At 38.0% G+C, this 23,059-nt stretch overlaps 1 protein-coding gene across 3 annotated transcripts in view; it reads left to right on the top strand.

Moving 5' to 3' along the window:
* The window catches only part of LOC149321517 (sodium- and chloride-dependent GABA transporter 3), a 156,382-nt gene that overhangs the window by 8,664 nt on the left and 124,659 nt on the right, over positions 1 to 23,059 (top strand). For 2 of the 3 annotated variants that reach the window (XM_089523504.1, XM_089523515.1), the window contains exons 3-5: positions 1,970 to 2,104; positions 2,806 to 2,946; positions 5,057 to 5,147. In XM_089523504.1, the coding sequence (XP_089379630.1) occupies positions 1,970 to 2,104; positions 2,806 to 2,946; positions 5,057 to 5,147 (367 nt within the window). The remainder of the gene's footprint in view (positions 1 to 1,969; positions 2,105 to 2,805; positions 2,947 to 5,056; positions 5,148 to 23,059) is intronic. The other variant, XM_089523509.1, reaches the window with a different exon arrangement.

Below are 23,059 nucleotides of genomic sequence, written 5' to 3'. Positions count from 1 at the left end.
AGCATTATTGTTTTGCCAATGAGTTATGCCTTCTCATGATGTGACCAAAATATGACAGCCTCAGTCATCTTGGCTTCCTGGTCGATTTCTGGCTTTATCTATTCTAGGACCCATTTGTTTGTCTATGGAATCTTTAGCACTCTTCTCCAGCTCTACATGGCAGATGAACTGGTTTTCTTCCTGTCTACTTTCTTAACTGTCCAGCTCTTGCATCCATACATGTAATAGGGAATATAATGGCTTGTACGATTGTATATGACGACTGGAAAATTCTTGTCATTTTAAAGATCTGTTGATGTATAGGAAAGGTATGAAGCAAATGCAGTAAAGTTACATATAGAACTAAATCCAGGGGTCTGAAGCTACTGGTGTGCTATTTATTTTCCAGAATCAATACACCTTATACTGATCTTTTAAAAAATATTCCCAAGACAAACATTTTGTAGATTTCTACAAGTTAATAAAATATTTTGGTGATTAAAACCTTATATATGCAAGTGCAATCACACTGATAATTTATAGGACACAACCCAAATAACTATCTTCTAGTATGTTTATTTTCAGTTTTAAATAATGATGTGTTGTGGAATGCTTCATGAACAAAGAGAGAATACTAAAATGTTTAATGTTTTCCTTTGAAGTTAGCCAACCAGCTTCCATGGTGAACCATTTAATATTTGCATAATTATCTAAAAAGTAAAATAGTCAAGTTTTTATAATTCACTGAAATAGTAATTAATTTATTAAGTTAGATTTTCAATAGTAATACACAGTTTACATTTGATTCTACTATACTGATGTTACTCTTCTTAAGTATACTGGAACACTTGCTATCCCCCTTTTGACATCCCTTGCATTTACTGAAGTAACTTGGTAGTATGAGTTCATGCAATAAATGTTTCTAAATATCTTAAGCAAGGCCTATATCATGCCACAGGGAAATCATTTTTATCAAAATTCCAGTGGTGCATGTGCTTCATTCTAGCTGTAAGTCAGTGGCATTTAATTACTTAACTAGAAATTTGAGTTCTATTAATGATGAGCCATATAAGCTGCAATTCTGTGCCCAGTAAACTAGGAGCAAGCATTGCTGAATCAAGTAGTACTTACTTTTGAACAGTATAGGATTGTGCTGAAGAGACTCAAACAGAGTTTCATTTATGAAATTTTTAAGTGAGAGTAAAATTTCCTAGTAAATAGAGTACATGCATACATGCTTCACTGACTCATGCTACAAACTGACTTGCCCACTTAAATTGCCAAGCCTCTTCTGCATGGCTGATGCTGATGGCTTTGCTGGTGGAGAGAATCTGCTGATTTAAAAGCATCACACCTATCTGAGGGCATATTGTCTAGCTGTATAGCTGAATTAGTGTTCTGCCCTCCCTAGCATATGAAAGTCGTTGCACTGTGAATAGTTGTAACACTCATATGTATAAAATTATTGTAAGGCATTGGCAGGTGGCAATGCAAAGTTATCTTTAATTTGATGCTTAATTTTATATCAAATATACGTAGCTTGACAGATCTGTCAGATTATATTAAAGTATAAGGAAAAAATAAATTAATTATAAAATCCAATTATAATATCCAAGGCCATATATCCTACACATCTTTACTTGTATGAATATTACTATATGGCAATAATGATGAGAGTATTCTTTGAAAAAGCTAGTGGTGCTTTCCACTGTAGTCTTCTTGTGCTTTTCAGACTGAGACCAGCAATGTTTCCCTTAATGTTTTGAGGACTGGTACCATATTTGTGTTGCAACATTTTCTTTCTTTACTGGAAATTTTACTGGACCAGTAGCCATTGGGTTTTAGATTGGCACTGATTTAGGGATCATCACTTTAAATATGACTGGTGTAGGGCCATGAATTTTTAAATAAAATTAAGCTTCTAACTTAAATAACTTTTTAAAAGGATGAATTGTAACTAAGCAATCTTTGTGCAATGCTTGCTTTCTAGGTGCTTTTCTCATACCCTATGTGATTTTCTTTATTTGCTGTGGCATACCAGTGTTTTTCCTGGAAACTGCATTGGGACAATTCACTAGTGAAGGAGGAATTACATGCTGGAGAAAAGTGTGTCCATTGTTTGAAGGTACACATTGAGTTATCTTCTTTTCTCTCTCTTTCATATTTAGTGCATAAGTTTATGTATAGATATCAAAACATGGAAACCAGAATTTATGAAATTTGAAACAGGCTTAATATGTTTTACTATTATCACCAACAAAACAATTAGGAGATCAATAATCTTGAAATGCCCAGTTTTCTTACTGATGTCTATTTAGTTTTATTTCTTGACATCTGTAGCACTGGGGTTAGAAGCATGAGGTATAAGCTTTGAAATACCTGATTCCTATCTCCTTCAAACATGAATTCATTTAGTGGCCCTAGGCAAGCCACTGAATTTATCCTTTCTGTAGTATGGGGTTTATGACACGGCATATTTCACAGTTACAGATTAATCAAATAATGCAAAGCCAGTGAAAAATTTAAGGAACAGTACTGTGTACTAGATCTTTAAGGAACCCAATCTCCAACACAAATTTATACACTTAATCCATTGTGTAGCCATGTTGTTTATAATCCTTGCAGCATTTCATTCCACAATGCATGTTTGTCGAGATGTTTTGTTAAATATATATTAAGGATATTCACTTTAGTTATAAGGACTAGAAAGTGAATCATGTTTCTAAGAACTCACACTTTAATTGGAGCCAGCAAATCATTTTTATATGTATTTTTTGTGTCCCTTAGAAGAGCTTATTGGACCCATCTTTTCTTTTTCTTTTTCAGGTATTGGATATGCTACCCAGGTTATTGAGGCACACCTGAATGTTTACTACATCATAATTCTAGCATGGGCTATCTTTTATCTGTTCAACTGCTTTACTACTGAGCTTCCTTGGGCAACCTGTGGTCACGAATGGAATACTGGTATGGGAACAATGAAATTGTTTCTTTAAATGGATCTCAAGATGAGCAGAGTAATTTTGTATCATTGACATCAAAGAACATGATGGTGGAAATTAGCTTAATTGTTCAAATTTGTGGCACAGCATGTAACTTAAAGTTGTAAACCACTTAGACACTGCTAGTTCGGTATGAAGTGGTATATATAAATGAAGCTGTTTGTTTTGTTTGTTTAAAAAACCAAATATATATTCTAATATTTAATATTGATTTATGAATTAATCTTCAATTTTTGTTTTATACATTTTTCCTCATCGTCAGTTAAACATTCCAGTTATGATAGCAAATGATTGGTCAATCCAGGATCAAATTCTTCCCTTCTAAGATGCTTCATTTTGCAAAGGTGCAATGCAGCATGTTCCTCAATGGTTTATTACTTTGACAGTTGAAAAAGCATATTTACATTTTTCATGTTTGGTGCTGTAAGAATTTTATTTATTTGTAAAACAAATATTCCAGCTCAAAACTTCAACTGAAAACGAATAACACAATCTACTAGCATGTAAAAGTATGTGTTAGATACAATGTAATATTTTAGCAGGATTTTTTCACAATGTACAGTCGGCCCTTCATATACACGGATTTTTTATACATGGATTCAAGTATCCACGGTTTGAAAATGTTTTAAAAAGTATAAATTTCAAATAGCAAACCTTGATTTTCCATTTTTTTTTAATAAGGGGCACCATTTTGCTATGTCATTATATTTAATGGGACTTGAGCATACACAGATTTTGTTATACACGGGGGATCTTGGAACCAAACCCTAGCGAATAACAAGGGTCCACTGTATGTCTTTATTCTGTAGCCATAATGTATGTGAATATAAAAATAAATTGCCTTGGACTCAAGTGGTTTGCATACATTCATTAAAACAACAGGAGGGTACATATTACAGGAGAGACCAATTTTTCCCTTCCAGTAGTAGCCTTTGTACCTAGCAGACTTTCATTCTTGAGTGTTACAGTATATTTAGGGCCAGTACACACTGGCAGAGAAGCTCCGCACCTCTTTGCTACACAGTGTTGCCGCAGCAACCAAACCGTGGGGCAACGCTGCACATCGAAAAAGAAGCTGCCTAGAGCAGCTTCTTTTTTGCAGTGTCACAAGCAAGAAGGGGTGCCGCCATGAAGGCAGTGACGTCTGGTTGCTGTACGGCACCAGCAGCGGCATCTGTCCGAATCAGGGTTCGGGAGCATGTGGTTGCTGCATGCTCCCTAACCCTAAAATCGCTGCTACCTTAAAATTGCTGCCACCATGCCACAAAGCACCCGTGTGTACCGGGCCTCAAAGATTTCTTTTTGAGATGTCCTGGAGAACAAGATAACAGAAGAAGCCTGCCAAATGTTAATTCTTCTGTAAGTTTAAATAGGATATAATTTATATCCTCAATATATGAGTTTTTAAATATATAAACTGTTTTATCAGTAGCATTCAACATCATAGATTAATTAGTATGTTATATTTGAAAGGTTGATCAGAATATTCTTAACGAGATATGTGTTTTCACATCTTTAATACATTTTCTAGAAAATTGTAGTTTCCGTTAGAATTACAGTCACTTACCCCTGTTTTTGTGTTTACTGAACAACTCTGGATTTTTATTCAGTTCTCTGAAGTTTGGGTAATTAAATGTCTTGCATAGAGTCCATTGGAAAGTATACCTCTTCAGTGTTATTTTTGGCATCTGCCACGGAAATCATAGCCAGGACTGAACATTGACCAAACAGTATGTGTCAACTCAATAATAAAGTGTGCCAAAGGGTATCTTTCTCACTTGCCATGTTCAGGCTATTGAATAGCTATTGGTAGAAAGTGATTCCTTATCCAATGCAGGCAGCTGTTTGCATCACAGTGATTGTTTTTACTCTAACAATCAGAGCAACTGAAAGTCTGTTTTTGGTGTTTCAGAAATTACATGTGCCTTTGTAATTTTAATAGAAGCAAATAGTGTGTGGGAAAGATATTTCCGTGGAATATCATGGTAAATTGGTAGCCACATTAAAAAAAAAAATTAAAGTGACTTTGAAGAGTAAGACAAATGTTACAACAATTTGTTTTGGTTCTTTTACAGAGAATTGTGTGGAATTTCAAAAAATTAACATGAGCAACTGTACTCAACAGAATTTGCAGAATGCTACTTCTCCAGTCATGGAATTTTGGGAGTAAGTAAAAATCAAATATCATTTTGAATGACATTCATCATCTTTTTGAAACAAGAGTAGGAAGATTTCAGACCTCTGGTAATTTAAATTTAAAAGTGTTTTCACACACAGTGAGATTGAGAACCATAGTAATAAGTAATAACAGTTTTTCTACCCTTTGGGAATAAGAACATGCAGTCCTAAGTCACTCATTGGTTGAGTGGCACATCACAATAAAATAATTCTGGCTTATTGTAAAACATGTTGGTGCTTGATAGCTCCCACTTGGCTAAATATTGTAAATGGTGGACTTTCCAAATGTTTGTTTATCCTTTGTGTGAACCAGATTGTCTCTAGATTGTCTTTCCCCTGACAAGCCAGGGTTATCAGCCATGGGTGTTGGGTTCTTGTTGTAAAAGTCCAAAAATTATTCCAAAATAAATTGGTTTCATGCAATATAAACCGTGAATGAAACGCCTGTGGTTTCTTTAACTCTCTCACTTTGCTACAGGATAAACTGGGCAGTGCATGCACAATGTCAATTACTTATAAGGCACTATTTTTCTGGAGCCTTGGCTTTATCCTTGTATCTCAAACATATCACTCCCAAATGGAGGAAGAATTATTATTTCTAGTTATTGTTGTGTGCCTTCTGACTTATCACGGGTTTCTCTTGGGGTGAGAGTATATGACTCACCCAACAGAATTAATCTTAAGGTCACCTTTAATGATTGAGAATAGTCTCCACCTGAACTTGAAAATGAGAGTATTCTCTGCATTTTTGTTGGAATAACAGCAGTGGAATTATACTTTCTTGTAACAGTAGAAGCGAAAATAGGACTTTGTTGGTGAAAAGGAAGATAATTACTTGTTAGTGAAGCATAAGTATGCCAAAATTCCTGCATTTTGTCAGTATTTTGAAAAACATAATATAATACCATATAAACTTTTAAAACAGTGGCCTAATCTTTTTTCAATGCTCTATTAATAAAACAATACAATTATTAATTATTATTATACAATACAATTATTATTAATAATTATAATTAATAATAATTATTAACTAATATTATTGTTAAGTTCTTTTATATCCCATTATTTCCCCCAAGACTGGGATTCAAGGTAGATTGCAATTAAAAACATTTGCAGTTAAAAATATTAAAAAGTTAGCACTGAAACCAAATTAAATTATTAACTATAATAAAGGCATACATTCTAAAAATATTAAAAAGTTAAAAACAATTCTGCTCTTAGTCCTCTTTGTTTAAAGCCTTTAGTTCTAAAAGCCTGCCAATAGACGGACAGCAAGAAGGTGGGGGGGGGGCTGTACTGGCCTCCCTAAGGAGGGAGTTCCAAAAGGTAGGAGCAGCCACTGAGAAGGCTCTTTCTCAAGTGCCCAGCTCTTGCACCTGTGAAGGTGGTGGGACTAAGAGAAGGACCTTCCCTGTGGATTTCAGGATCTGGACGAGCTTGGGCTGGATGGATGGCCCTTGTGGTCTCTTCCAACTCTATGATTCTATATCAGGAGATACTGTCTATCAGATAAGATAGACCTAAGCCACATAGGTCATAACCAGCACTTTAAATTGTGCTGGGAAACACACTGACAGCCATTGGAGTGTTGGAGCAGGGGAGTTTATGATCCCTGTAATACTCTAGATGCAGCTTTTTGTACCAGCTGAACATTCTTCAAAGTTTCTGAACACACTTCAAAGGCAGCGCCATGTAAAGTGATTACAATAACCCAAACAGGCTGTTACCAGAGCACGTGTCATGGTCAGATCAAGCATTTCCAGTAACAGGTGCAATTGATGCACAAGCTTTAAGTGTGCAAAAGCACTTCTGGGCCATTGCAGAAACCTCCAGGTTCAAGGCTGAGTCCCTGACTATGCCCAAACTGTCAACCTAAGTCATCAGGGGGAGTGTAACCTCATCCAGCACAGGCTGTATCCCTATTCCCTGATCTGCAACCAGTAATAAGCACACATGATCTAACCTAGTGTACTGAACACAGAGTACATAGTATTTAGTGATTATGCTTATGAATGCAGTTCTAGTCTAATTACAAGTGGAAGGATTCACTTGTTTGGTTACTTTCAATGGGTCTCAGTGGTGACAGCTTATGCTCTGTGGATAGGGATTACTTTTCTGGGATCCCATTCTTGAGATGGTGATGAAGTATTGGATGAGTCAGTCACAAAGTCATAGATTTATGAGAGTGAGAAAGCAGCCATTAAATGATTGAGTTCATCACCCAACCCCATTTCATAATTCGACTTCATTGGTCACTATAAGATACTCAGTTTTGTTATGACATGCATAGTAGCTTTTGAAGTCAGGGGATGCAGAATGGAAGGCAATAGTCTGAAATGTGAATCTGTAAGAATGTGTAAAGTATACAGTTGTTTTAAATTTATTATACTTTTAAATATGAGATCCACAACAGGTTATCTTCAATATCCTATACATCTACTTTTGAGAAGGTACATAGCTTAAAGTTTTGAAAGTAGTCTCTCTCTCTCTCTCTCTTTTTCTGGATTTGGATTGCATATATTATGAATAATCAAAAATATACATATGTCTCAGTTCTTGAGAAAAGGCAGAGAATCACAAATGCACGACACAAACATCCAGTTCTGTCAACTGAAATGTTTGGCATCTAGCATACCAAGACGCATGTTCCTTTAGCATATGCTTTTGATGAACCCATGGTTTTCTTTATGTACTTGTCATAACATAAAGAAGCAAATCTGTCAGTAATATTGTTAGAGTTTGAGCATGACTGATCTGATACATTCATGCATAGACACATGCGTACAAACACTTATATTCTGACATCATTGACTTTCTTCAAGTTGATTACTTGTACATATACTTTTCTTTTCATATTACTATTATATGATACAAAAATCCCAATAAAAATGTTTGGCCATACTATAATTGTTGCTTTCTTTGGCTCTTTAAATAGTTTCCCCCCCTGTTTTGTTCAGAATGTGTTTTAATTGTGTTTTAATTTCAATATGATATGTACCAAAGCTTCCAGATTTATCTTTGGTTGGTTTGATCCCAGTGGTTCAATGTTTTCTTTGTGTGTGAGCTGCTGTGTTATCTAGGGAAGGGTAAGAAATGTTCATGCCATCATTCATTATACTATAAAATCATTAGGAGTAGGATGGTCAAAAGCTATATTTATGTGTGACTTTATTTCTGGATAACTATTGCTATGGATTTTATATGGAGTGTTTACATCTGCCAAATTTTGGTTTATCCATGTACCGTTGTGACACTGAAACTTTTAAGTATACAAATTTACAGGGACTCCAACTTTCATGGAACACTTGACTGAACAACTAGTATTTTCCTGAAGAGTGGTTTATTTGTACAACTGTGTTTTCATTTAGTGTTTGAAAATGTGTTCATTCCCTTAGTTACACAGTTTGACCTGAGCAACTTCAATTTGGTTAGAATTAAGTCTTTTTAAACCATGTATTCTGGAGAATCCATCTTATGGAACAAGAACTGTAACCATTCAGTCCAGACACAATTGTAGCAAACAGCAATAATTGTGCTGTGCTAATTTTCTTGTCTGGGCAATTTATTTGCACTAAATTATTATCCTGTGAAAACATGAACCAGTGAAGCATTCAATTGGTTGAAAACTGTATCTCACAGGAGGAATAATTTGTGTGAGAAAGCCACTAAGTCCTCTGCTTAAATGATTGATGAGATATGCAAGCTCTCATTTCAGCAAGTGTTAAACAGGTTCTCTGTGATTTTTTTTTTTGCCATTAGTCATGCTGTGTTCAGTAGATGTAATTTTCAGAGCAAAGGTGGTATCACATTCAGACAGCAGCATGTGGTGGGATGTTGACTTTGTGTAAATGCCACAGAAACAAAGAAAAGAGGATTCTTGTTGAAATGCAAACATTGATATTCTACTAAAATGCAGCAATGGCCATCTATAAATATTAACTAATATTTTCCCTTCCTAATGGGGCTTTATTCACCATTGTCACTATGCCACTTCCCATAACCAGTTCTTCATTGCTCACCCAAGGACTCACTGACTTCTAGAGAATAAGACTAAGTTCCACTGCTTGCAATACATTTCATATAAATATCATTTTTCAGAGCTAAACATTAACATTCGCTGTTGTGGTTTTGAAAAGTTTTGGACCTAGTGACAGTTTACACAAGTGAGGCAAATTTATATTGGGCAAAAGAGCAGGCAGTGCATCAGATCTGCTTAATTAAAGTTGATTACTTGGGAATTAGTTTTGTAAACACGTAACAACTTAGAAAAATAAAACTTGTCTTTTTGATGCCAGGAACATCTGAGGAAAATAGCATAGGATTATAGAGTAGGTATATTTGTGGAGATTTGTAGTCTAGTCACTTTTGCTAAGGCTACATCGACATCTGAAGTTCAGCTCCACTTCACTAGAGAACTCTGCACTTTATTTCAGCCCACATTTGCTGTAGTGTAGATTTGTTGCCTACTGTTTTTGTTTTGTTTTGGTTGTTGTTGTTGTTGTTGTGTGCTTTCAAGTAATTTCCAATTTATGGTGACCCTAAGGTGACTCTATCATGGGGTTTTCTGGGGCTGAAAGTGTGTGACTTCCCAGTGGGGGTATCCATGGCTGAGTGGGGAATTGAACTTTGGTCTCTTCTTGAGTCATATTTCAACACTCTCCTGCCACTTAAAGCATATGAAGAAAAAGACAGGGATGAATTGTATTGTTGGTTTTTTATTATTATTATGACCTGTGGTACTGTTTAAAGTTAAAATCTTGAAAATTCAGTTTTCTTTTCTTATAAGCACATAAGGAGGAATTGTGCATTTGTAAAAAACATACATTTCTAAATTAAAAATAAATAAATGCAGTATTGCTTATGTTAACAAGTACTGCTCAGTTTGGGGGAAAATATTAGAATCAGAAGAGGAAAAATGTCCTGTTTCCATGCAGGAAGAATTTAATTCATGGTTACATTGCATGGACAGAAATCATTCTATGCCTTGAAACAAGTAGTACTTTTAAGAACTGAAAGCAGTATCAGGTGAGTATTATTTATTTTATTTCAAATGCACCTGCTGAGATAGATTCATTTTGTTATAGCTGCCTTGACTTTGCAGTGATCTTGTAGTTTGTATCTCAGGACCAGTCATATTACTTTGTAATGGGCCTAGTTGTTCAGACATGGGCATGTGTGAAGAGAATTTGTGACTGGATGGCATGCAATCTGATATTAGCATGACATTGTGTGAAAATGGGCAGCCATGGATGTCTTGTTATAATTTAACAGACTTGGAAAATTACTTTTTAGAAGTAATTCATTCATGATACTCATTACAGTATTTTAAAACACTTCTTATGTCCCACAGAGCACTCTTGGATATACATAATATACATGTTGTGCAGGGTATAGCTCAGAGGTAGGCAACCTTTTTGAGCCGGGGGCCGGGTTGCTGTCCCTCAGACAACTGGGGGGCCGAAGCCAAAAAATAAATAATTAAGCAATAAAAAAAAATTAATTAAATAAATAAACCGAGACAAATGTAGGACAAAATTTTCAAATGGAGGACGCTTTTTAAAAAAAAAAATGGAGGACACACAAAAAATTTTTTGCTGATTTTTTAAAAAATGTTAATATAAATGCATGTTTCGGAGGCTCCTATAGACAATTGCCCCCCGCCACCCACCGCTTGCCCCCCCTTGCCCACCTCCTCCTGATAGGAGGCCAAAGGCTCCGGCAGCAATCGGTGGCAGGACCGGGCTGGGGCTGGTCCCAAGGCCTTGCCGGGCCGCATCTGGCCCGCGGGCCGCAGGTTGCCTACCCCCTGGTATAGCTCATTCTCTCTTGAAAAGTGAACATTCATAGGTGGGAAGGGGATCTTCTACAAAGTGAGCGGGTGCATCTGAGGGAACCCATTGATACAATTTCTGCTTAATAGCTCTGTGCAAGTCTTTTGCCGTGGTCTGGAAATAGTGCTCACTCCTGCTTAAAAAAGAATTTGGATAAATGGAGGTGACATGATTGTGAGGTTATTTCCACCTCAATAGTTCCTTTCGTTAGCTAAGCAACAACCCAAAACTCAGAAAAAGAAGACCTAGTTGTTAGCCTGTCATTCACTGGAGGAGATGGCATATCCTTCATGTTTTCAAGTATGGTCAAGAGAGAAAAATATTTTTTTGTCAAAAGAAGGGGGACTATGGTCTGCTGAAGAAGGTTTTTAAAAACCCATCTGAAAGTCAAATAACTGCAGGAGACACATTGTTAGTAATCTCCCAAATCCTATAAAATGTCATTAGCAAGTTTGGGCCTGATTCTGGTGCACTTAGCACTCTCTCACTCATTTAATTTGTTGACATTGGGTCTTTTTTGTTTTTAGTTTGAAGAACATTGTGCCGTGCCAGACTCATCAGTCTGTATTCAGTGCACAGGAGGCCCTGTGAAAACATTATTTCATTTGCAGGCACACAGGTTTTTGTCTGAGGTTTTGCCCTGAAACCACAAACTCTGCTGAATTTGTGTGAAGGATTTGGAGAGGGTAGAGCTATTTTATAGTCCAGGAAAAGGATTATGAATGATAAAATATTATGAGTTAAAATATAACAATGATCATATAACTTGAGGGCTCTTTATTAGTAATTTGAACAGTCATTTTCTGAATGAGCAAACATGGAAAAATATTTTGCAAAATATTATATCTATGAATGATACATAAGCATATACTCAAAGATGTATTCATTTGAGTAAAAGCATGTATGTATATGTGAAATGCATATACTCTGTACCCAAATAATTAACTTTTTTCCCCCTATGAATCTTTTGCAATAATACTCATATTTTTCATTATATCTTTTTTTGAAGGGAGAAATTCTTAACTGTCAGCAAGGGTATCCAAGTCAAACCAAAGTATTTGAGTGAGTCAATTAGACAATATGATGATCTGTTATTCGGTATGACATAAAGCAGTGCTATTCAAAGTAATGATTCATAGATTGGTGCTCATCTTTGAGCACTATGGGTTGCTGGTCTGTTGCTAGTTTCTTGAAAAGAATGAATGAAACAGTTGGAATCAATGAGTGCTGGTCCCTCTTGTGTTAGAAAATAAATACCAGACCCCCACATCAGATAGCTTGAATAGCACTGACATAAAGAGTAAAATCTTGTCATAACAGTACTAGAGAAGTAGTTCAGCACGATGAAAGAATATGACAATATCATTTTTGTTTAGAAGGTTTGTTGTTGTTAACTGCTATCATCTTCAGTCTATGGTGTCATAAATGAGAGACCTCCAGGTTGCCTGTCATCAACAGCCCGGCTCAGTTCTAGCAGACTCTGGGCCTTGGCTTCCTTAGTTGAGTACATCCATCTGAAATGCGGTGTTCCTCTATTCCTATTGCCTTCTACCTTGCCAACCATTATTGTCTTTTCTAGTGAGTCATCTCTTCTCGTGATGTGGCCAAAGTATGGCAGTCTCAGTTTAGTCATCTTGGCTTCTAGGGAGAGGTCAGACTAGATTTGCTCAAGGACACATTTATTTCTCTTTTTGAGAGTCGCCAGTATCCGCAGAATGCTTCTCCAGCACCAGATCTCAAATGAATTGATTTTCTTTATGGTCCAGCTTTCAAAACCATACATACATTTGGAAATACGATGGCATGGACAGTCCTAACTTTAATATTCAATAAAGGCACGTTACAAACGCGCTGAAAGTACGCACTCCGTGCGTACTAGGGTTAGAAAGGGGTGTACTAGGGTTAGAAAGGAGCATGTACAAAATGGCGGTGCCCTTCCACACAGGCCATATTGACGTAGCGGACACATAGTGTCCATACGTCGCGTGGCGCAAATGACATCGCAAGTGTGCCATTGGCGGCTCGTGATGCCATAAGCATGCCGCCATTAGAAGCGCCATTTTGGGGCTTCTTTTTTGTGGCGTGGAGGAGCCGCGCAGTTTGGACGCTGGGGCTCCTCCGCACCGCAAATGACGGCGCTGGCAGACTGCCGATTTCAGGCAGTCTATAACACACCTATATATCTTTAAATTTCAGGATCTTGTCTAGTTCCTTCATAGCAGTCCTTCCAAGTCCTAGATTTCTTATTTCTTCACTGCAGTCTCCATTCTGATGCTAAGATATGGAAAATCATGGACTATTTTCATGTATTCATTATCTAATTTAAAGTTATATAAATTATCTATGGTAATTATTTTTGTTTTCTTAATCTTCAGCTATAAACTTGCCTTTGCACTTTCTTCCTTGACTTTCTACAGTAATCATTCCAGGTCTTTGCTATTTTCTGTAATCATTCCAAGTCTTTACTGTTTTCTGCTAGTAGTATGGTGTCATCTGCATATCTTAAATTGGTAATGTTAATTCCTCCAATTTTCATGCCTCCTTTCTGTGAATGGAATCCTTCTTTACATATTATATGTTCACTATAAAATTTGAAAAGGAAATAAAATGCAGCCTTGTCTGACCTCTTGCCAATTGCAAAACATTCCTTTTTCTTGATATTCTGCCCTACCAGTGAGTGGCCTCTTATCCTGAGTACAGGTTATGAATCAGGACCATCAAATGTTGTGGCACACTCAATTTTTTAAAAGTGATTCATAGCTTTCCATCATTTGCAGAATCTAGAACTCACAAGATGAATTTATTCTGAAATTCTTTGGTGTTCTTCATTGGTCAAGTGAGCCTTCCATCAGCTGTGATGTCATTACTTATTTGCATGTGCCTCCCTCCCAGCTTACTCTTATTACCTGACAGAAGTCATTACATTCACATTATCTTTAGATTCTACAGGCATGTCCTTTAGGTTGTATTTTGGCATGATGGTTGGTTTCGTATTCTTTAGCTCAGGGGTAGGCAACCTTTTTGAGCCGGGGGCCGGGTTGCTGTCCCTCAGACAACTGGGGGGCTGAAGCCAAAAATTTTGTCTCCAAACCGGGACAGATGTAGGACATTTTTTCAAAATGTAGGATATATTTTTTAAATGGAGGACATGCAAAAAAAGTTGCTGCTTTTTATAAAATGTTAATATAAATGCATGTTTCTTAGGCATGATCAAAATGAAGGACATTTTGGCATTATTCTTAGACAGATGGCAGAAATGTACTTCCCTTTCTGGCCAACCCCCCCTCCCCCATTCCAAAACACACATGACAGCACATTTGAGCATTTCACATGGCTTTATTTACCATGGGTTCTTGCAAATTTCATAGAATCATAAAATCAGAGTCGGAAGAGACGCACAGGGCCATCCAGTCCAACCCCCTGCCATGCAGGAACTCTCAATCAAAGCATCCCTGACAGAGAGGCTTATTGCATAACCAAACCCTTTGGGTTTAATACTTAACATGGGTTCACATGGCTATGCATATTGAACATGTCAAGGTGGTTTAACAAGAAGTGGATTTGCCCTTGGTTAATAAAAATACAGAAAAGGGAAAATAAATGCACACAGATAGGGCCAAGAATCCACTCAACAACAACAACAATACACAGGGCAGGAAAATAAAAAGGCACACACAGATGGGGCCAAGAACCCACTCAACAACAACAACAATACACAGGGCAGGAAAATAAAAAGGCACACACAGATGGGGCCAAGAACCCACTCAACAATACAGGGGAGGAAAATACATGTGAGAAATGGCTACCTACCTCCTCCTCCTCCTCCTTTTCCTTTTCATCTTCGGCGCCAATCAGCACCTGGAAATGGCCCCTTTCCCTCCCGCTCGCCCAGAAGGAGAGGCTTGAGCTCAGTGCTCCTCCTCTTTCTCCTCCTCCTCCTCCTCCTCCTGGGAAGCCTCACCTTCCCATTGAGGCTGGCCAATGGTCGACTGGGGCTGGAAACAGCTCCGCCCCCGGCCTTTTCCTATTGGCCAGCCAGCCTCAAGGGAAGGAGCTGCTCTTTGTGAGCCCCGTGCGTGCGCACACAAGCTGGGCATGCGCCAGCTGCCTCCGGCCCCAGGCAAGGAACTCCCGGGGGCTGTGCGGCTGCACAGAGGCGGAGGAAGAGGCGGAGGAGGTGGGTGGGTGGATGGATGGCCGGCCGGCCAGCCACATAAGCAGCCAAAGGCGCCGCTGCAGTTATGGTGGCGGCGACGGTGGCAGGACTGGCCTGGGGCCGGTCCGAAGGCCTCGGCGGGCCTGATCAGGCCCACGGGCCGTAGGTTGCCTACCCCTGCTTTAGCTTTATTCTACTTTTTAATATTAGCAGTTCATGGTCTGTGCCACAGTCTGTTCCTGGTCTTCTTTTTGCAGAAAGAATGGAGCTTCTCCAGCTTCTGTTTTCAATTCTGAGGTCCATTTAATTTCTATATTGATCATTAGGTGGCATTCATATATACAGCCACTTCTTGTGTTGCTTGAAGAAGGAGCAATGGTTGCTTGCTGGCCTTGCAAAATTTAACCAATCACTCTCCTTCTAGAAAATTTTCCTCCAAATCTTGGATTCTGCTCTGTTTCCTGTTTTCGCATTTCAATTACATATGATTAACAAGAAGTCCTGTTTTGGTATATGAACAATGTCCTCCTGGATTCCAGCAGAGAATCTTTCAGTTTTTTCTTCTTCCTCTTCTCTATTTGGAGCATAAACTTGGATTAACGTTATTTCATTGTTAACTGCCCTTGAGTTGTTGTTAACTCATGGTGACCTTATGAATGTGATACCTCCATTGCACTGCTTAGGTCCTGTGACCTCCCTGAGTCCATCCATCTGGTGTTCCATTTTTTCTGCTGCCTTTCCCAATGATTCAGGCCAAAGTAGAACAGCCTCATTTTGATCATCTTGGCTTCCAGGAAGAGTTCAGGCTTGATCTATTCTAGGATCCATTTGTTTGTCTTTTTTGGCTGTCTGGAGCATCATCAGCATTCTTCTCTAGGACCGCATCTCAAATGAGTTGCTTTTCCTCCTATCCATGTTCTTCATGGTCCTGCTCCCAGATCTGTACATGGTGCTGGGGAATGCAGTTTCTTGGATGGTTGTAACTTTAGTGTTCATACTCTTTGGCATCTGTTCTAGTTCTTTCATGGCTGCCTTTCCTAATCTTCTGATTTCTTTACTACAGTCTTAAGGTTATATTGGTGTTTTATTGACATGATTGAATTGTTCCTGTAAATGAAGTGGCAGCCAGTGAAGTTGTTTCACTGGAGAGAGGTGTGTGTGTATATGTGTGTGTGTGTTTCACATGATCACCAGGAAAGATAGCCAGGGTTTTCAATGAGGTAACCATCTCCTTCATACCTGAGATCAAGCATGAGTTCATTCGGACTGCAAGCTGAAGCATTCCTTTGCCTGAGCCAATGAGTATTTTCTCAACACATGCTATTTAAAATGATTTAAAATTAATTTGCTAGATGACACTGGACTTTTTGTTATCTTGTTGCTAGTGTTTTCTAATGGCAACAGGTAGGGTTCTTGTCTGTCTTTTTGAGTGGCACTTTGTCTGAGCTTTCCAGCAGACTGGAAAAATAGTTTATTTTTCAGGAAAGGTTTTCTTGCTGTCAGCCAATAGTGGTCAAGGGTACTGACATTATTAGTAGAACTTGTGTTACTTTTTCTTGTTTTTGAAAAGCTGCTCTGGATGTGATGTGAGTTGTTCTGTGAGAAATGAACAGGTTTTTAAAATTGTTATCTGCCTTGACATTCAGGTTTGAATGTGGCATGTATTTTGCATTTAGACTTAGACAGCCTGGGAGGAAATGCATTGCTGAACCGGTGTGACAGTTTTAATTGCTGGTTTACATAACTGATTCATGTAAACATAGTTAAGCAGCCCTCTTTTACATTTCTTCTTCTTTTCCTGAGTTAAATATGTAAACAAACCTCTGTAGGTGACATGCAATGAATAAATGAATGAACGGTCGAATGAATGCTTTTATTCATTTATATCCCACCTTTTGCCCACTAATCGGACTCAGTCAAATTATAGAATTGGAAGAGATCCCAGGGGCCATCCACTCCAACACCCACTATGCAGGAATACATAATCAAAGCACTCCCCAACAGATGGCCATCCAGCCTCAGTATAAAAACATCCAAAGAAGGAGACTCTACCAGACTCTGAGGTGTTGTGTTCTACTGTTTTTTTTAATATAATAATCTTTATTTGGTTTTCTTACAAAGATAGAAAACAGAAAACAAAATAATAAAAAAAAAATTTTTTTTTTCCAGGCTTCTTTTAACATTTTCAAAGGTGAAGAAACAAAGATATTATTTCTATTATTACCATAATTATATTTATCTATATTATTTTCCCATGGTATTAACTACTGCCCTGTTCTTTTTTCTTATTCTCCCTTATAATGTTGACTGACATAATATGTTTATCATACTTTCCCCCATTGCTTTCTGACTACCACCCTCCTTCTTAACACCAACTTTTTATCAATTTCCCCCATTTCTTTTCGAACTCTTGCTTCGTTTTTCCTACAATATACATCGACATTTTGTCCATCTCCTTTAGTTCCAACACTTTTACTTTCCATTCTGTTACATTTGGGATCCTTTTTTGTTTCCAATATCTAGCATATACCATACGCGCGGCCGATATTAGATATAGTATCATACTATTCTGTGTTTTGTCTAATTTCCCCTGTGGTATTTCTATCATATTAAGTAGAAATATTTCTGGAGACAATGGAATTTTAATTTCCATTATTTCTTGTATTTCTTTATGTATTTGTCTCCAGTATTTCTGTATTTCTTTACACTGCCACCATACATGATACATTGTTCCCACCTTCTCTCTACATTTCCAACATTGCCTATCTACGTGTTTTTTCATTTTGGCAAGCCTAGAGGGGGTCAGGTACCATCTGTAAAAGATCTTGTAATAATTTTCTTTCAAAGTGTTTCCTTTTGTAAATTTTTGAGTAATCCTCCATGATTTTTCCCATGTTTCTAACTGTATTGTTTTCCCTATGTTTTCCATCCATCTTACCATTGATTCCTTAATCGTTTCCTCTTCTTGATCAATGCCTAGTAACATTTTGTAAATTTTTCTAATTGTACCTTTTTCTTTACCCATTATAATTTTGTCAAATTCTGTTTTTTCTGTTTCTATACCCTTCTCATTTAGGTCTTTCTTTGTTTCTATTTTTAACTGTGCGTATTGTAACCAGTTGATTTTTTTCCCTTCTCGTTCTAGATCTTCCTTTCTTTTAATTTCCATTTTTCCTTTTACATTTATTACATAATCTTCATGTTTTAACCATTTGTAATTTCCCACGTATTCTTTTCTATGAAATGCTTCTTGTGGAGAGGCCCATTTTGGAATTTTAGTATAGAAAAAATTCTTATATTTTTTCCAAATTTTGAGTATTACCTTCCTGATTTTATGTTTATTAAATTTTGTATCTCTATGATCGTACATTAGGTATGCATGCCATCCTACATTCATGTCCCCCGCTTCCAATTCTAATTGTTTCTTATTTTCAAGAGAAATCCACTCTTTAGCCCATATAAGTACACATGCATCATAATATAATTCAAGGTTAGGCAAGCCTAAGCCACCTTTTTCCTTTCTACCTTGTAATACTTTTAGTTTCATTCTAGGTTTCTTTCCTCTCCATATAAAGCTTGTTATGTCCTTGTTCCACTGTGTTGTGTTCTACTGTTGAACAGCTCTTACTGTCAGGATGTTCTTCCTAATGTATAGGCGGAATCTCTTTGGAAGTGGGGGAGGGAGTTCCAAAACTGGGAGCAGCCACTGAGAAGGCCCACTCCTTTGCTTCCACAAAATGAGCCTGAGGAAGTGGGCAGACAGAGAGAAGTATTTGCCAGATGTCTTAGAGCTCTAGTGGGTTCATAAATGGAGCCACCATCCTTCAAATAGTCTGGACCCAAGCTTTATAGGGTCATCACAGGTCCAGAAACAGATTGGCAGCCAGTGCTTCTGCTGCTGCAACAAGGGAGCTGTGTTTTCTGTGTAGCTAGGTTCAGTTAGCAATCTAGCTACAGCTGTTTGGACCAATTGAAGCATTGTAGCAGTTTTCAAAGACAGCTTCATATAAAACAAAAATTTCAGCATTGCTAATAAATCTTCTATTCATGTTTGATTTCAGACTTCTGATAAAATATTATGCAAATGTTTTTGAACATGTGTTGGCAAGGCTGAGCTCCTCAGATATACTCTGTACTTTTGGCGGTTTCTGTAATCTGTTCTGGACAGGATGATTGTGATCATACATCTTTTTTTTTATCTTTGAGAGCTACTCAACATGATTCCCTTCCTGTTGTGTACAAGATGTTGCAAATCAAGTGCTGAACAACTGTTTCATTTTTCATTAGAGTTTTAAAAAGCTGCCCCAGCTTGGCTTCTGTATTGCTATATCCAGATGTTTTTCAAAGTCTGCTTTCCTGGTGTGATGTATTTACAAGAGGAGGGGGAAATGGGATGCATAAAGGCTTATTGACTCTTCAGGGCTGCTACATATGCAGAGTTTTACATACTCCCTTTCATGCAAAATAAAATAACTTTTATTTTGACATGTTCTTTTAAATATTTACAAGTTTACTGCATATTCTATGTGTATGGAGAAAGGGAGAACTGCTATTTTATTTCAAAACACTATAGACTTGCCCTTTAGGTAAAATTATTTGTATCTGTTTCACTGCAAAGCAAGATAAGTAAAAATAATTTCATTGGAGTGTGTGTGTGTGTGTGTGTGTGTGTGTGTGTGTGTGTGTGTGGGCGTGCGTGCGTGTGCATGTGCACAGAGGTTCTATATGAAGCCTGAACCAAATTGTTCCCCTCTAAACAGTTCTAGTGTGCCCCAAGGTAGAGTTGGCCTTCTTCAAAGGCAGCCAAAACTGCTGCTGGATGCTATACAAAACCTTGTCGGTGAGGGGGTACTTCAGAATGATGAGTGTGAAAAATAGGAGTGGGACTGAGTGACTGAAAGGTCCACCTGTTAATACTTTAGCATATTTTATGAATGGCTGTTCAATTGTAGTAAGACACAGATGTGAATTACATAACATATACAGGTGGTTACTCCCATCCCTCATCACTAAATTTTTCTAAATCAGCAAGAAGTATTTTGAATTTTTTGTCCTGACCTCTAGTGTGGTATTGAGACAGCAGCCTTAGAGCTGGGACTGTTTATTGCTGCTTGTCCATGCAAATCAATCACTTAGTGCAGCCAAGAGGAACTGTTAGTATACCTTTTGTTGCCAAGTGGCATTGTCACTGTTGTTTCCATGCAACTATCACTTTCAACCACTGCACTGCTTCAAAATAACCTTATTTGAGTTTGGGGTCTCAGTTAGTGCTTTTGTGTCATTACAATAAAAAGAAGTAGTAAACTATCAAGATACATAACTGTTGCAGCTCCTGACATATTTATCACACAGCTTCTGCTATATTTATCAGGTGACTTGCACTTTTCCTATTGTTGTGTTAAGATGACAGGTTCCTCCAAGAACTTCTACTTCTAAGTAGAAGTTCTTGGAGGAACCTGTCATCTTAACACAATGGTGGGAAAAGTGCAAGTCACCTGATTTTGCAATCCCTGCTGCAAATAGAATGAGTATTTTTTTATTGTGTAGACAAAAGGGTTCTAGTGGCAGAAACATGGCCCCTGGCCATGCAGAACTCCAGGGATGTAGTCATGGAAATGAATTGCACCTCCAGATAAGAATTTTACCCCCACTCCATGAAATTTTTCTTCAGTTCCCAAACATCTAGCATTGCAGAGAGTGAGACACCAAAACTTGTTTCAAATCTTAAAGTCTTGTATTTTCTGTTTTTGCATCCCCTTGGTCACTTTGCCTGTCCCTTTTGTTTGGATGCCAAAACTATTTTTAAAGTTCTAAATCTCTAACTGAAGTTTTAAGTTGCTGCCATGCTAGAAATTTGGAGGTGGAAGGAAATTTTTGTTTGGAGGCAGAATTCTTCTTTGGAGGACAAAGCCATCATTTTACTCCCTGCAGCAACACACCTGTGCCCACCCATCCTAAATCATCCAAAAATACCTTCCTGTCTAAAACACTACAGTCCTCGTTTCAAGTACCTGAAAAAGAGCCCTTAAATCAGACAAAGTACACTTTCCATGGCTCTTGCTATCTTGCACTGAAACACTCTATGGCACCTGTTATCTACCGGTCAAACAGTAATAGGTGGCTCCTGTCATCTAAATAAAATAAAATTAAAAAAAAACATTTGTTTGGATCCCCTGTCTTCCTACATCAGATCTTCCTGCCCTATGTTGTTGTTACAGAAATGTTGCATGTGGTTTTGCTGCATGCACTCAGGTTTCCCTCAAAATAATAATAAACAGTAACACAGCTGGTTAACTCTTCCCTAAGAAGACTTGTGTTGTGGAACTTTAGACAGAACTATGGCGGGATACAAACCGCCATATAGTACGAATAGGATACGTACTAGGGTTAGGAAGGGGCGATGCTTCCGCACCCTCCTAACCCTAGTACGTATCCTATACGTACAAGATGGCGGCGCCCCTTCCACATGGGCACCGCCATCTTTACGTACTGGACGCATAGCGTCCAGACGTGTCGCGGCGCCTATGACGTTGCGAATGCACCAGCGGCACCTCGCGACGTCATAGAGGCGCCGCAAAAAGAAGCTCCGAAATGGAGCTTCTTTTTTGCTCCATGCGGGAACCGCGCGGTTTGGCTGCTGCAGCTCCCGCGCGGAGCAAACGGCGGCGGCAGGGAAGCGCCGCAAAGCGGCGGTTTGTATCCCGCCTATATACTTAAGACTTTTATCACATGGGGAAAATCAGGGGTTTAAACAGGAGCCTGCAAACTGCTAAGTTGTGAGTTCAGTACCAGCCAAGGGCTGAAGCTCGACTCAAGCTTGCATCCTTCCGAGGCACTAAAATGAATACCCAGCTTGTTGGGGGCAATTAGCTTACACATTGTAAACCGCTTAGGGAGTACTTAAGTGAACTGATAAGTGGGTAGAAATGTACTTGCTATTGCTATTATCCGGTGAACATTGTGAGATTGCAATTAAGATTTTCACATGATTAAATAGCCATTACCCCGGGCACAACCAGGAAATAAATGGCAAGAAATCATTCATGGGGAAATCCCATGAATGATTTGTTGCTGTTTATTGCCTGGTTATTCTCTGGTTATTCCTGGGATAAAGACTCTTTAATCGCAATGTGTGTGAAAATCTTAATTGTGATTGCTTGGTTTTCACGGGATAATCACTGTTTAAACCCCGGATTTTCCCCCCCCCCCCCATTTTCCCCATGTGATAAAGTCCCTAGAGAAGATAAGGGTGTTTAGGTGATTTGAGAAAGTTAGGCTTGAGGACAAACAACAAAGGGTGAATGTAAACTGTTAAGCTAAGACCACCCTGTTCCAAAAACACACACATACCGTCGACCTCATGTATAAGTCGAGGGTAGGTTTTGGGAGCAAAATTTTGGATTTTAATATGACCCCATGTATAAATCGAGGGTAAGATTTAGGGGCATATAGCAAAGGATCTAAAGGATGAAGCAAAGCAAAACAATGTCAAAGAATTTACAAAATTCCAGCAGACATAACTCTTTGTGCTCACTCTTAAGGCTGGATGGATGAGAGAGTAGAGTGGGTCAGTGCTTCCAGGACAGATTATACTCTTGCTTTTCACCAGGGGATGGTTTCTTCTTTTAAATAAGAGTTAAGGTACAGCCCTTACATTGACCCATGGATAAGTCGACTCAGGTTTTTTGGGTCAATTTTGACCTAAATTTTTAGACTTATACCTGAGTATATACAGTACCTATTTGGAAAGAAACAACAATGCTAACTAAGAACAACAGCCAGTTATAACATTTTAGTCATACATTCTTTTCATTTCCTATTTAAAACAAGTCAATCTTTATTAAAAGAATAAAATAAAAATGAATTTATTTTTAAAATGAAAGTACAGTGAGAGAGGGGGGAGAGAGATTTAA

This window comes from Sceloporus occidentalis, unplaced genomic scaffold (assembly GCF_023333645.1).
Source record: "Sceloporus occidentalis isolate IW3139 unplaced genomic scaffold, rSceOcc1.0.p SCAF_1, whole genome shotgun sequence".
In the NCBI taxonomy this organism is placed as follows: Eukaryota; Metazoa; Chordata; class Lepidosauria; order Squamata; family Phrynosomatidae; genus Sceloporus; species Sceloporus occidentalis.
Note: the sequence above shows the minus strand (reverse complement) of the source record. Positions and strands in the feature narration are given on the sequence as shown.